The 16,259-nt window shown below is 39.5% G+C and overlaps 1 protein-coding gene across 1 annotated transcript in view; it reads right to left on the bottom strand.

Annotated features, from left to right (window-relative positions):
* Positions 1-16,259, bottom strand: part of Nop17l (PIH1 domain-containing protein Nop17-like) — a 158,967-nt gene that overhangs the window by 84,552 nt on the left and 58,156 nt on the right. Inside the window, exon 3 of the mRNA XM_090387880.1 lies at positions 5,013-5,136. Coding sequence (XP_090244006.1) covers positions 5,013-5,136 — 124 coding nt within the window. The remainder of the gene's footprint in view (positions 1-5,012; positions 5,137-16,259) is intronic.

Raw genomic sequence — 16,259 nt, 5'->3', positions numbered from 1 at the left:
TCTATCATAAAGCAAAACATTTACATAAAATCCAATAATCTTTTGTGAAGAGTTTTTTTATTTAAAAGTTACATAAAAACCACCATTATCCTCCTATATCAATTCACAAATGATAATGAGACCAATGTTGTTATATAATTTGTCAGTAAATACTATCATCAACCACCTGGTGATGCAGTTCATTTACGAATATACTAGAATGTACAGCGATATTCAATTACCCACTACTTGTAACAATAACTATGTTAATCCATTGTAAATATTGTTGCACATAAAAATCGAACTATGACAAGTAACTGGTGAATTATCTGCAAGTAAAGGACAATTTTGTCTGAATAATATGACAGTGGTGAAAAAAAACTGGATATAAAAAATTAATTTTGACATCATATATTTAGATTTCAGAAAAGCTTCTGATGCTGTTCCACAATTTGTAAAGACTGTTTTACAAGTTGGAGCAGTTAGGATGAGGAGGAAGTGCTGTGATTTGAGCCCAGGTGCCACGGAAGAGCTCCTTCAGAGGCATAAGGCTAGGTAATGCCTCAGTAGGACAAGGCTGGCCAGAGGGAGCAGCACTTCCATCAATTCTTCTGGTCTGGGAAGAATCGATCGTAGAAGGTCGTCATATCAAAAGAGCATCCGGATGTTTGGCTGTAGCAGAAGGCTGCCTAGTACAAGAAACAGGAGAAGCCCTGGTAGGGAAAGCCATTATTGACTGCATGTGGGGTGCACTGACTCAATCAGGTTTCCTATTATGTGGAGGGCAATCACAGATTCCCTTTGAACAGGAGTTTTTATTTACTCTCTACAGTTGCGAAGAATTATGATTTTTATCCAGAGAATAGACATAATCTAATGCTTCACGCAGCTGTGTGTCAATCAGATCCATCATTGCTTTATCAATTTGGTGTCTTTTCTCTAAGGACTTCAAAAATTTACAGTATTCTGTTTCATTAAGGAGTGATTCTAGGGCTCTTTCATTTACACAGGAAGCCCTGTTGGGATTAATGGAGATCTCCATGACAGAAGTGCCAGGTACTCGTCCCAACCTGGTGGATTCTGTCTGAGTGGCTATATTTAATTTCTTGGCTGGATTGACGTTATTGCTGGTAGGTTGCCTTCTAAGAGTTTCCTGTAGAGTGCTTTCAATTCTACAGAGGACTTCATAGAGTTTGCCTGCAGCTTGCTCAGGTGAAGCCGTGTGTTTTCTCCTATCATCATCCTGAACTGTCTGAATCAGTTGCGTAAATTCCTTTTCAAGTACATGTTTTTTCAATAAGGCGATCTCTTTGCACATCGCCGCCAGGTCTGTTAGGTGGGATGCACGCAGTTTTGATGGTAATCCGATCAGATCAGTATGGCTGATAGTAGGAAGTTTATCATTTGGGAGCAGGGAGGGAAGAATCTTGCTTTTCACCGATGTCCTGCCATTGGGCCTTTTTAGGCTTACTCATTCGTTTTGTACAATTTCGTTTTACTCATTCGTTTAGTACAATTTGCTGTCCATTGAGTGACGGGACTATTCTGTGATGCCATTGCATTTGGATGACAGGAAATAGTTTTCTTCACTTCATTAGAATTACATGTCCCCAGGTGGATCAGCAGATCTGTGCTTGGGCACGTTTACAGTGGAATTGACCAACGAGCTTTTCGCTGGATTCCTCATATTGAGTATGCAGATTTGTGATTGAACTAAGAATTAGTCACAGCTGAACAGTAACCTTGGTAGGTGAAATGGTCTGAGCTCTTGTGACTTTCAAGAAGTGGCACCACGCAGCATTAAACAGCTCACACACGACCCTGAGTAGGAATTAAGCAGGAGGGGAAACAATGCCACATGTAGCAGACTGGATAGTTATATGGAAAGATTAATACAAAAATCAAATTTTTATTTACCGCGAACTTCCACAACTGATTCGGCGAGAGATCCATACAGATAACTTGATTCTGAGTCGATTGATATGAAACTTACTGCATTATTTAACCACAGCACTGCATAATATCACATTAAATGAGGAGCAAAGTCAGACACGTTCTCTCACGATGACAAGTTCCAAACAAGTGATATCATTTTGCAAATGATATCACTTGTTTTGAATTGCAATTTCAGACAATAGCCGAAGACATTGTGAAGATCGGAAAAGACTTAGAATTCGAAACCTTGGACACTGCCACTGTACATTGACTGCATTGATTCACATGCAAATGACTCAGATGACACAGTTCTCTTTGAAATTGACAAGCAAACTGCATATGAAGAAGAGGAAAACAATTCCAAAGTGGATAACACTGAAGTGACACCAAAAGAATTTTCAACAGAAGAATTGTAGAAAGTTTTTTGGGGGTTAACATGGCCTGCGAGGCAATTATGAATGGATATCCAAATGTTGAACGTAGCATCAAGATATGGCAAATTTTACAAATGGAATTCGATGCTACAAAGACTTGTAAAAGGTGCCGAGAAAAAGAAGAAATTACTTCAGACTTCATTACTGAAATATGTAAATAAACAATAAAGCTTTTTTCTCATCTCTCATGATGTTACTTTTTCATTAATAAAATTTTTCAATATTTTTTTATTTCAAATCCTTTTAATTGGCTATGAAGTGCAAATTGTTTATAGATTTATTATAATTTGTTTATAGACTGTTTCTCTGGTATTCATTCAACCAAATTCCATTATAATTATACCTCAATCAGCATGATTTCACATAACATATAATAGTTTTGGTACCAATTATCAGTGCTATGCAGGGTATTGCTATATATCATTGACAAGCTGTCCTGGAAGACTGTCTATACTATTCAGAGAACTTCATATCTGACTGCACAATTTTCCCCAGGTCTTTTTTATTCTCCAGTGCCCTGAGCATGGTACCACATAGCTGATATGTTAATCTGTGCTCCCCATATGCAGTACCTCATATTTGTTAACTCAATTGCCAATTCTCAACAAATCAACTTAATTTGTCTAGACGTTGTTGCAGTAGCATATCCTATTACTGTGATTAACTAATCAGCCAACCTCCTTTGTATCACCTGCAAACTTCGACATCAAGCCTCATATGCTTTCATGAATATTAGCATTAGTAGAGGCATTTGATTCAAGAAAGAAAGCTTATGCAGCATCAGCCAAAAAAATAAATAAATAAATAAATAAATAAATAAATAAATAAAAAATAACCACTTCCACTTCACCCCTCTGTTCGTTCGAAATACCTGTCCAGCTGAGCCTCAAACTTATTTAGGCTATCAACTTCCACGACAAGGGATGGAAGTCTATTCCAGCAACCAACCGCCCACTGGCTAAAGGCAAATTTCCTCACATCTATCCTACATCTGTCTTTCCTCAATTTGAATTTATGCCCTCTCAGGTGATTATTCTGAGCAAGAGGAAGAATCCCATCAGCACTGAGCATGCTCAAACCATTCAAGGCTTTATACAACGCTATCAGATCACCTCGCCGGTGCCTAGTCTCCAGACACTGTAATTTGCAAAACGTAAGCCTTTCTTCGTAAGAGCACCCCTTTGTTCCATTCACTAATCTTGTTGCCCTTCTCTGTACTCATTCCAGCATCTCTACATCCTTCTTGAAATGAGGCCTCCAGACCTGTATACAGTACTCTAGGTGCGGTCTGACCATTGATATTAATATCATTAATAAATATAGAAAACAATGGTTCAAGTACTGAACCTGGTGGGGGGGACTCCATTAATGACATTAGTCCACAAAAAAGCTTTACAACCACTCTGTCTTCTCCCACTCAACCATCCCTTTATCTATAGCAGTAATACCACACTGCTCCAATTTGTACAGCAATCTTTTATGTGCAACAGTATCAAATGTTTTGTGAAAGTACATGATGTCAAAATTATTTTCACATCCAGTTCCTTTTTTACTGCATCCCAGTATTCAATCAGATTGGTAAGACAAGACTGCCCTCTTAACACACCCATGACTGATGTATAACAGCATTCCTGTTTAGATGATACTGCATTGACTTTAACCAGTAACTTGTTTTTTACCTGGAAGAGAAGTTAAGCTAGCAGATCTGCAATTACTCATGAGTGAATTGGGGATACATTTCAAATCTGCAGTCACAGGGACTTCCTCTGAATCCAGAGATGTCCTCATAATCACAGCTAAAAAGATTTGCTTGCCTTTTTTGCTGCCTCCTTTAATATAACTGGATAGATCTCATACACCCACCTAGAATTTGACTCAATTATGGCATCCCCATTCCTAAAAAATTCCTCATGTGTGAATGCAGATACAAAATGTCAATTCAGTTTGTCCACAACCTGATAAGGATCATCAACAAATAATCCACTAGATATGAACCAATGTGATTCAACCTCTTTCTTTTACCAATAACATGAGTAAAGTCTTTACTTATGTTATTGGTAAAAGAAAGAGGTTGAATCGCAAATAACATAAGTAAAATCTTTGCAATCTTTACCAGAGACTTCTTGTAATCCGCTTAGCTTGCCTAACATTCTTTTTGACTTGACTGCAGACAAGTTTACATCTATAGTGGGCATCTGTATCAACGGACAATTTATATGCATTCCATGTATTTTTCTTCGCTGCTACAAATTCCATCAGTTCATCTGACAGCCATTTAGGACTATGCCTTGAATTGTATCTCTTAATTGTTATATGAATGCTTCCCATTTAGAATTTGCTGTTGGTAATCTCATCAATTGGTCCCACTGCACAGAATTTAAACACAGTGACACCATTAGTCACCTTTACAAAAACAAAAGCTCTTTCTCTTGCCTCTGACAGTAGTTACATTTTAAGTAAATCTCACATTCATACATTATGATCAGTGTCACCTAGCAGTGATCACAATGTAAATGAAGGGGAAAAAAGGTTTGAACCTCTACTAAAAAAATAAACTTGTAACTATATCCATTTAACCAACTCTGACAACAACATATGTTTAATATATTATACAAACTTAAATTCAAGGAAAGGGTATATAAAAAAAAGCAAACATATACTTACCATTTGGTGGTAATCCAAGATTTTTTAAGGACCTTCTGGCAACTATTCCAGATTTATATTCAGAACAAACCTCCTCATCTTCCTTAGTAACATCCTCCTCACACCTTTTATCAATATTATCTAACTACAAATATAAAAAGAATTTTAATAAAGTCATAAAAAATTACTCCAGTTATGAAAACCTAAGAATACCAAAGAAATGATTTCCAACGATACTAACAAATGAATATATATCTGTATAGTTTCAATATCTGATAGCTAAACAGAATGCATTAACTTCACTGCCTTAAATATCTTATTCTGTGAAGTTCACAGAATAAGATATTTAAGGTGGGATATTGAAATTCTTCATCCTAATGCCCCCAAAAATAAAAATCTTACTGGCCACTTTTGAACAAAATAAATTATATACAATCAGTGTATTTCTGCTATTAGAATCACATTGGGAAACTGAAAATTTATTCACCAAGTTGATTCAATTATCAGGAATTTTTTTTTTTTTTTTTTTTACAATACATTAATTTTAAAAATTATTACTATGGTAAGTTATTATGTAGCACAGAGTGAAACAGAAGACAAAATAAAATAAAAAAAATAACAAGTTTAATGTTAAATTATAAAACACAATATGTTAAATACATACAGTATAAAAAGCTTTCGGTTATTATGGTAACCTTCATCAGTCAAACTGACAGGTTAGGAACTTAGAACATAAGGGCATGTAGGGCCAGTAGATTAACAGTTAACTGTTTGATGTTGAAGCCTGTGGTTGTGATGCATGTGAACATTGCCGTTTGTCAGTCGTGAGGATGGTTGCTTCAATAATAGTGTAGACACGAGATCTATTGCTTCTGTTGACTGAAGTATAGAGCACGTGATGTGCAATGACTCCAACCAGGCACGCCGTCGGTAATGGCAGGACCGATCGATAACCATGTTATCGATCGGTCCTGCCATTGACATTGACCCACATCACGGTGTGGGTCAATGTCGTGTCGGGTTGACCAGAAGTGCTCAGCAATGGCCGCGTGTTCTATATCCGCTAAGGGGATGGCTCTTTCGTGTGCTGAGATATGTTTGCCGAGCCTTCTCCCAGTTTCTCCGATGTAGCAGCAAGTGCAATCACAGCAAGAAATGCAGTAGACTAGTCCACTTTGTAGTAAGGTGGGAACAAGTGTTTTCACTCTAGAGATGAGGGATCGCAATTTCCTGCCCGGGAGCTGTACTCACTTTATCCCATGAAATTTCAGGACCCTTGAAACCTGCTGTGACAGGTTCAGGTAGTATGGGATAAAGGCACTCACGGTGAAGTTATTACCTTGAATGTTCCTATTGGTCGTTACATGGTACTGATAGGATAGCCACACCTCGCAAGATCCGTCTTGACCCTAGCAATCTTGGTGCACCTCTCATCTATAGAACTAGAGCGGGTCCAGGCACGAGTTAACAAGGTCCACGCAGTGCCAAGAAGATGGCTGCGTGTGTGCTGACCAATAGTTGGAAAATTGGCTAGCACACACTGGCTTGCGGCAGACTGTTGTCTTCAAGCAAGTGCCCTCATGTCGGACAAGGGTGTCAAAATATGGTAGGGTATTATCTGACTCTAGTTCAATGATGAATAATTTTATGAAAGGTGACAGAGTTGAGGTGGTCTAAGAGTAAGTCGCCCGAATCTCTGGGGATAGCTACAAACACATCATCCATGTAGCGACACCAAAAGGCAATGGGATCTTGTACACTCATAAATGCACAACCCTCCAATTCTTCCATTGAGATGTTTGCCGTGACCGAACTAACCGGGGAACCCATGGCTGTGCCATGCACCTGTTGGTAAATGAAGTCGTTGACCATAATTGCACCACCAGTTAAGCACAGTCTGAGGTTGGTGGAAATATCATCTGATGTTAGTTTGGTCCTGCTGCCAAGGGTGTTGTCGCTATCCAAACGTTTCTTGGCATGTGTGATAGCAAGCTCGACTGGGATGTAGGTAAAAAGGGACACTACATCAAATGATGCCATGATTTGATCTTCTGAGATGAATAGGGTTCAGATCTATTCTATAAATTCACCACTGTTGGAAAAGGGTTTCTCCCCTAGTGGTCTTGCCTACTAGGGGAGAAAGGAGCCCAGAGACAAATTAGTATTAGTAACGGCCGCATGGTGCAAGAAAGCCTATGGCTTATGCTGCACCAGCCAAAAAAAAATCCGAACAAAACAATGATAAAAACAAAAAATAAATAACTAAATAATAATAATTAATAAATAAAAAAAATAATAATAAAATAAAATATAAATAAAAAGGAAATTAAACCTATCATCCTATGCGCTTCCCTTACCCGAAAGTACTATCCAGATAACCTTTGAATTTCCCCAAACTGTCGGCCTCTACCACCCATGAAGGCAACTTATTCCAGTAATTTATAACTTGCTGGCTAAAATAAAACTTCCTGCAGTCCAATCTAAACATTTCCCCTGTAACTTGAATTTATGTCCCCTAGTTCTAGCATCATTTATAATCTTGAAAATTTTGTCCTCATTCATTTTACTGATGCCTCTCAGAGCCTTAAACACCTCAATCAAATCTCCTCTAAGATGTCTAGTTTCCAAACTCTGCAACCCACATATTCGAAGTCTTTCTTCATAAGGATGCCCTTTTGCCGATCTCACCAGGCGAGTTACCCGTCTTTGCACCCTTTCAAGAAGCTCGATGTCTTTCTTTAGGTGCGGTCTCCATACTTGAACACAGTATTCCAAGAGTGGTCTAACATAGGCCTTATATAATGGGGTTATCACGTCCCTATCTCTACTTGCAAAAGTTCGATAGATCATCGATAGGACACCATGGGCCTTCCTTGCAACCTGTTTACAATGCTCAGAGAATTTCATGTCTGACCATATCATAACACCCAAGTCCCTTTCCTCCAGTACTGGGTTTAGTTGAACTCCACCAAGCGAATAAGTTTTTTTGGGATTACTGTTTCCCAGGTGTAATACCTTACACTTTGTTGGATTAAAGCATAGCTGCCATTTTTCTGACCATTCCTGAAGTCTATCTAGGTCTCTCTGAAGAAGCTCAGCTTGACAGTGATCATTAACTACTCTACCAATTTTAACATCATCTGCAAATTTAGACATCACGCCCTCTATCCCTTCATCAATGTCGTTTATGAAAATTAAAAACAACAGTGGTCCTAATACTGATCCTTGAGGTACCCCCACTTCTTACATCAACCCAATCTGAGGAATAGCCATTTATCACAACCCTCTGCCTCCTGCCCTGAAGCCATCCTTCTATCCATCTAAGGATTTTCCCAGGGATTCCAACCTGTTCCAGCTTATAAAGCAACCACTCATGTGGGACTGAGTCAAAAGCTTTGCTGAAATCTAAATAAACAATGTCGAAATTATTCCCTAAATCCAGCTCGTGAGTGACCCTTTCGAAATAGCGAACCAGATTTGTTAAACATGATTTTCCCTTTACAAAACCATGCTGAGTATCCTTGAGAATTTCAATTCGATCCAAATGATCCTGAATTCCACCCTTGATCATTGCCTCCATGATTTTCCCTACTACTGAAGTCAGACTGACAGGTCGATAATTTCCAACTTCACTTTTAGAGCCTCCCTTATGTATGGGAGATACATTTGCACTTTTCCAATCCAAGGGAATCTCCCCAGAGTCTAGTGATGCTCACATAATTAGCCTCAATGGTTCAATGCACTCGCTTGCCGCTTCTCTTCAGATTATAGGGTATATTCCATCAACTCCAGGAGCCTTACTGGTCTGTAGGCTCGAAAGTTTTTTCATTAAATAATCTTGCAAAATTTCAATATCATTAATTACATATTTTTTAACTTCGCTCCCACAATTTCCCATTGCCACAAAAGGCTTTTCATTTGTAAATATCGATGCAAAATAACTGTTGAGTTCATCTGCAACGGCAGCTGGTGTATTTATTACTATCCCCTTTCCCTTACGTAAAGGTCCGATCTGGTTTGTCCTGCTCTTCTTGGCATTTATATACGTGAAGAATTCTTTATCCTCCCTCTTTGCTGTGTTTGCTAGTGATTTCTCATAAACTGCCTTTGCCTGTCGAACCTTTTCTGTGGCTCTATTACAGATCACCTTGTAGCTGTTATAGGCTTCAGTACTTTTTATTGCTCTGTAACCTTTCCATGCCACCTTTTTCTGCTCAAGTAATGTGGCAACTTCACTATTCAACCAACTTGAAACCCTTCTCGTGGAGTATTTTTTTAATGGTATATACGCATTCAAGGCAACTGTGATTAATGTTTTAAAAGGATACCACAGTTCAATTGTATTCATTCTCAGTGCGATATCTACCCAGTTAATAGAGGCCATGTAGTATCTTAAGGCATCGTAATTTCCTTTTCTGAAATTAAAACCCATTCCTTTGCCTTTTACTACTGCTACCTCTCTCGTCATCAACACCAACTCATAACTCGGTGGGGCTTGAATTTGAGCGACAAGCAGTTATCTACAGAACATGTAAATCTGGTGATGTTGGAATGAAGTTTGCTGTTCTTCCCTAAAGCTCATCAATCACTGATATTGCTTTAGGTGTAGAAGGTCTTGAACACATTTCCCTGAGAAAGTGGCAAACACAGTTCACCTGAAAACTGCAGAAATTTTACATCATGCTCACCCTGCTTCTTCCAATCTCAACCACAAACAAATCTCTGCCCTTAAAGCATTGAAACAAGATTCAATCATCATCATCCTTTCAGCAGATAAAGGGCATCAAACAGTCATATTGAATCGTACAGATTACGAGATTAAGCCCTGTTGCTCCTACAGGACATTTCTGTCTACCAACCCTTAACTGTTTCTCCCATCAAAGTCTTGAAATGGTGGGAGTCAAAAGTAAACATCCTCATCAACAATTGGTTTAAGCATGAGAAAATAACAGAATCCACACATAGTTGCCTCCGGCTGCCAGATTCCGCAATTCTACGGGCTACTGAAAGTCCACAAAGAAGGTATACCATTAAGACCCATTGTCTCCTGTTGTGGCTCACCGATTTATGAGTTGAAGTTTGTCTCGGGGCTTCTTTCTCCCCTAGTTGGCAAGACCGCCAACACCATTTCCAACAGTGGTGAATTTATAAAACGGATCCGAACCCTATCCATCTCAGAAGATGAGTTATGGCATCATTTGATCTAGTGTCCCTTTTTACCTCCATCCCAGTCAAGCTTACCATCACATGTGCCAAGAAACTCTTGGATAACATCCAGACCCTCAAACTGTACTTAACTGGTGGCGCAATTATGTTCAACAACTCCATTTACCAACAGGTGCATGGCACAGCCATGGGTTCCCCGGTTAGTTCAGAGCACAGAAAACATTGTGATGGAAGAATTGGAGGGTCATGCATTTACAAGTGTACCAGATCCCATTGCCTTTTGGTGTCACTACATGGATGATGTGTTTGTAGTTATCCCCAGAGATTCGGGCAAGCAACTCTTAGACCACCTCAACTCTCTGTCGCCTTTCATAAAATCCACCATTGAACTAGAGTCGGACAATACCCTACCATACTTAGACACCTTTGTCCGAAGTGAGGGCACGCACTTGAATACAACAGTCTACCGCAAGCCAATGTGTGCTGGGCAATTTACCAACTATCAGTCAGCACACATGTGCAGCCATCTTCTTGGCACTGTGCAGACCTTGTTAACTCATGCCTGGACACACGCTAGTTCTATAGATGAGAGGTGCACCGAGATTGCTAGGGTCAAGACAGATCTTGCAAGATGTGGCTATCCCACCAGTACCCTATACAGGTGTGACCTGTAGGCACATGACCATGTAACGACCAACAGACACATTCAAGATAATGACTTCACCATCGTGAGCGCCTTTATCCCATACTATCCAAACCTATCACAGCAGGTTTGTTGTTGTTTGTTTGGTTGGTTTTTAGGAGCATTAGCAACTAAGGCCATATTGCTCCGGGATATGCGGTGGTCATTCCCTGACCTTTCCACATCCTCCATATTTGGTGGCGACTGGCTCGAACCTCGGTCTAATCAAGAAGTGTGTGCTACGTACTGCTGCTCCTTCCCACCTGGCTATGGAGGGGCATACAGCAGGTTTCTAGAGTCCTGAAATCTCGTGGGATAAAGTGCGTACAGCTCCCGTGCAGGAAATTGCAATACCTCATCTCTAGAGTGAAAACACCGGTTCCCACCTTACCTCAAAGTGGACTAGTCTACTGCATTTCTTGACATGGCAGCACTGGCTGCTACATCGGAGAAACTGGGAGAAGGCTCAGCAAACATATCTCAGCACACGAAAGAGCCATCCACTTAGCAGATATAGAACACTCGGCCATTGCTAAGCACTTCTGGTCAACCCGACACGACATTGACCCACACCACGATGTCATGGTTATCGATCAGTCCCGCCATTACCGACAGCGTCACTGGTTGGAGTCGTTGCACATCACGTGCTCTAATACTTCAGTCAACAGAAGCAGTGGATCTCGTGTCCACACTATTATTGAAGCAACCATCCTCATGACTGACAAACATTGGCAACGTTTGCATAAGTCACAACCACAGGCTTCAAACAGTTAACTATTACATCACACAGTTTACTGTGCACAACTAGCACTACACGCCCTTATGTTCTACGTTCCTAAACTGCCAGTTTGACTGATGAAGGTTACCATAATAACTGAAAGCTTTTTGTTCTATATGTATTTAAACATATTGTATTTTGCAATTTAACATTAAACTTGTCATTTATTTTATTTTATCTTCCGTTACACTCTGTGCTAAATAATAACTTACCATAATGAATCCAGAGTGAACAGGCCTCTTTACCTATACTTAACATACATTGAATAAAATCATGAAAAAATACATACAGTACTTAATAAGTAAAATCATAAGAGCATGTAGTGTTGAAAAATGATTAGTTAAAAAGCTTATCTAAAGTTAACTTAATCATATTTTCTTTAAGGTGAGAAACTATCATTTTCTACCTTATACAAATGGCTGAACTCTTCGAGCCATCTTTTAAAGATTGTGCTAGCAAAAATGTTCCCCCTAATGTAGGCACCACGTGTACATGGCGGGGGGGCCTCCCAGTAATGCCATTGATCGTCAATGTTAGCATCAGTGAAATCCAACAACATCCACAGCTTCAACACATCTTTGGTCCCTACTTTAACAAGATAGGTGGGCCTGGGATAGCTCACACAGGATCAATCAGCTAGTCAGTTTGCCTGCATGGCTCAACCATGTGATGCCATGCCCGTACTCTCATGGTTTGAGGAGTAAATTGAGGCTGGCAAAGAAAGGCTGGATAGCCCTGACATTCTACTCCTGAGCATATTCATTGCTTGCTTGCTATTAGTAGGCAGGAAACCAAGACTTGAACCAATAAAAACAACTCATGGCTGATAATCTCTTCTTCTGAAAGCCTAACATCATCCATGTCACATAATAATGAAGTCAATACTACCACCACAGTAAAAAGGTTCAGAACAGAAGAAATAAAGACCACACCAATTCCTAATAAAATGTTACCCTTCTTTATCTAGAAGGGTTTAGAAAGGGTTCCCCTGCAGGTTCCCCTAAATTGGTTAAACAGCTACAGTCTGGTGAAATTTTACCAGAAACCAAAAGTTGTAAGCAATCAAAAACAGCTTCTCTGAGCCAATCTATATTGGGAGCAGTCTGATTACAATATCCCTCTTTCCCCAATAAGACACTAAATTCTTCCTGTAGTGTGATCTCAGAATGAGATCTCTTTGAAATTTCCAAAGAAGAAATTTGTTCTAAACTAAAATCACAAGTGACATCTGTAAAAGAAATATTCTTTCATAGGGATAGGAATCTAGTTTCCACTAAAAATCTCATTCTTATTTACAAATGATCAACATCTCCTAATTCCATTACAGATGGATTCATTCATCTGCACTAAATAGTAAGTGGCACATGCACTGAATCCATAAAGGAGCTTTAAATATCAAAAATACAGACAGTTACAAATGGCCCGTCGTGGTACTCTTGCATATGCGTGATGTGCTAAGTAAAACACCCTTCAAAACTTATGAACATGCCAGTTGTAGAAGGAATAAAAAAGAAATAAGGACTTAAGGTGGAGCTCAACATATCTTATCAGGAGGAAAGAAGAGCCAGTAAATAGCAAAAAGTGTTCATTATTTACTGCTAAGAAAGTTGCAGGGAAGTGTTTCATAGGGACACAAACTGAAATGACTTTCTACAAAAGAATAATTCACTCCCATTGCACACTATTTACTGAGCTCTCAAAAATCCACCAAAATACCATTCAACCAGCACAGAGGCCACAGCAAAATGCTGTCCTTTATCCAGAAGAAATTGGTTGGTAGGCTCCCCTAAGACAGTTAACTGGCTAGATTCCAGTGACATTTTAACAGAAACCAAAAGTGATCAGCTGCCACTCCCATATCATTACTACTTCCTGGTGCTCCACCACTACCAAAACAAGGTGTTAAGGAAAAGCTGAAAAAACCTGAAGGATTGCTTGCTGCTCATAGCACAAGAAAAAAAATTCACATTGAAGATAAGGAAGTACTGCATTACTCGGACTTTGAGCTCTCTGCAAAAGAAGAAGAAATAGACGAAGGCCAGCATGCTTTCTTTCCAAAGAACAAATTTAAGACTAAGAAAACAAAACTCTCAGCCCTTTAAAGCCCACAGAGAGATTCAGCAAATCTATACAATGGCCACATTTAAATTACTACAGAGTAACTATCTTGAATTCCAACAAAACAGTGAAGACATCAAGGCTCTCCTGTATAATCATGAGCCAACTTGCTTTTGTTTACAGGAGACTTTAGCATTAGCATTAGTAGAGGCATTTGATGCAAGAAAGCAAGCTTATGCAGCATCAGCCAAAAAAAAAAAAATAAATAAAGTAAAATAAATAAATAAAAAATAACCACTTCCACTTCACCCCTCTGTTCATTCGAAATACCTGTCCAGCTGAGCCTTAAACTTATTTAGGCTATCTATCAACTTCCACGACAAGGGATGGAAGTCTATTCCACCAACCAACCACCCGCTGGCTAAAGGCAAATTTCCTCACGTCTATCCTACATCTGTCTTTTCTCAATTTGAATTTATGCCCTCTCGGGTGATTATTCTGAGCAAGAGGAAGAATCCCATCAGCATTGAGCATGCTCAAACCATTCAAGGCTTTATACAGCTCTATCAGATCACCTCGCTGGTACCTAGTCCCCAGACACTGTAATTTGCAAAACTTAAGCCTTTCTTCGTAAGAGCACCCCTTTGTTCCATTCACTAATCTCGTTGCCCTTCTCTGTACTCGTTCCAGCATCTCTACATCCTTCTTGAAATGAGGCCTCCAGACCTGTATACAGTACTCTAGGTGTGGCCTGACCATTGCCTTATACAAGGGAATAATCACCTCCTTATCCCTGCTAGAAAAATTCCTGTATATCATCGACAATACACAACATATCTTATCAGGAGGAAAGAAGAGCCAGTAAATAGCAAAAAGTCTTCATTATTTACTGCTAAGAAAGTTGCAGGGAAGTGTCTTGCAGCCCGTCTGCACTGCTCAGAAAACTTCATATCTGCCTGCACAACCACCCCCAGGTCCCTTTTATTCTCTACCACTGTCGGTGTAGTACCACAGAGTTGATATGTTGCTCTGGGGTTGCTGTTTCCCATATGTAGTACTTTACATTTGTCAATGTTAAACTTCATTTGCCACCTCTCAGCCCATCTGCTCAACCTTTCCAGATCCTGTTGCAGTAGCATAGTGTCAGTAGTGTCCTTGACAACCCTGCCAACCTTCGTATCGTCTGCAAACTTGGACATTAAGCTTGATATACCATCATCAATATCATTTATAAATACAGAAAACAATAATGGACCCAATGGACCCTCAGGGACTCCACTAATAACATTAGTCCACAATGAGCAGTGTCCATTGATTACCACTCTGTCTTCTCCCCCTCAACCACCCCTTTATCCATAGCAGCAATTTGCCTCCAATGCCACACTGCTCCGATTTGTGCAGCAGTCTTCCATGTGCTACAGTATCAAAAGCCTTTCTAAGAGCCAAGTATATAATATCAAAGTTATTCCCTGCATCCAGTTCTTTTGTGACTGCATCATAGTATCCAATCAAATTGGTCAGGCAAGACTTCCCCTTAACAAAACCATGCTGTGTCTGAGCTATAACTGAAGTCTTGTCTAGATGATCCTGCAGTGCTTCTTTAACCAGTGCCTCCATTAATTTTCCAGGAACAGAAGTTAAACTAACAGGTCTATAATTACTTGTGTCGCCCTTTGATCCTCCTTTGTGAATTGGGGTCACATTTGCTCATCTCCAGTCCATGGGTACTTCCCCTGAGTCCAAGGAAGCTCTCATAATTATGGCTAAGGGTTTGCTTACTTCCTTTGCTGCCTCCTTTAATATAACTGGATAGATCCCATCCACCCCAGGTGCCTTTCTTGTATTTATCTTCAACAATTTCTCCTCCACTTTACTCTCAGTTATTACAAGATTCTCTAGCTTACTGCCAGAGTTGAATACGGCATTCCCCTCACTGAATAACTCCTCCTATGTGAATGTCGATGCAAAATATTCATTCAGTTTGTTAGCTACCTAACAAACACCTATCATCACCTAACTACCTATCATCAACAGTTGACCCATCAATATCAAGTGGACCAATCTGATTCATCCCCTTCCTTCTAGAGTTTACAAAGTAAAGAACTCTGCTGTTTTTCTTTGCATCCCTTGCCAAAGATTTCTTGTAATCTGCCTTCGCCTTCCTAACCTCCTTTATAAACCACGGTCTACTCAAAGAGGGTGTGCTACTGCACTCCCGCTCCTGACCACTCGGCTACGGACTACTAATAGGATATAGCTTGAAATCACTTTGATTATTGCCACCTGTAGCAACTGAAAACAGCCCGTTTTTCTCTACTTTTTCTTTTCCTATTTGTGTATTTCACTAACAATGCCTCTTGTTTTTATTCTTCCATAACCATATTTTTTTGCTATTTCACTATTGAAAAACATATTTCTGAACAGTTATGGTATTGTAAGCCTGCATGATCAGCACAACTCAGAGGAAAATTATGTTCTAAGACAAAAGATGCAACTCTTGGCCATGTCGCCGTGATGAGAAATACAAAGGGTACTAGGAAAGTTTTGCAATACAGCTTTTTTTATTTAATTTTTTCAAAGTAAT

Source organism: Mastigoproctus giganteus, chromosome 13 (assembly GCF_048544385.1).
Source record: "Mastigoproctus giganteus isolate SK-2022 chromosome 13, ASM4854438v1, whole genome shotgun sequence".
Classification (NCBI taxonomy): Eukaryota; Metazoa; Arthropoda; class Arachnida; order Uropygi; family Thelyphonidae; genus Mastigoproctus; species Mastigoproctus giganteus.
This window is presented reverse-complemented; position numbering and strand designations above follow the sequence as displayed.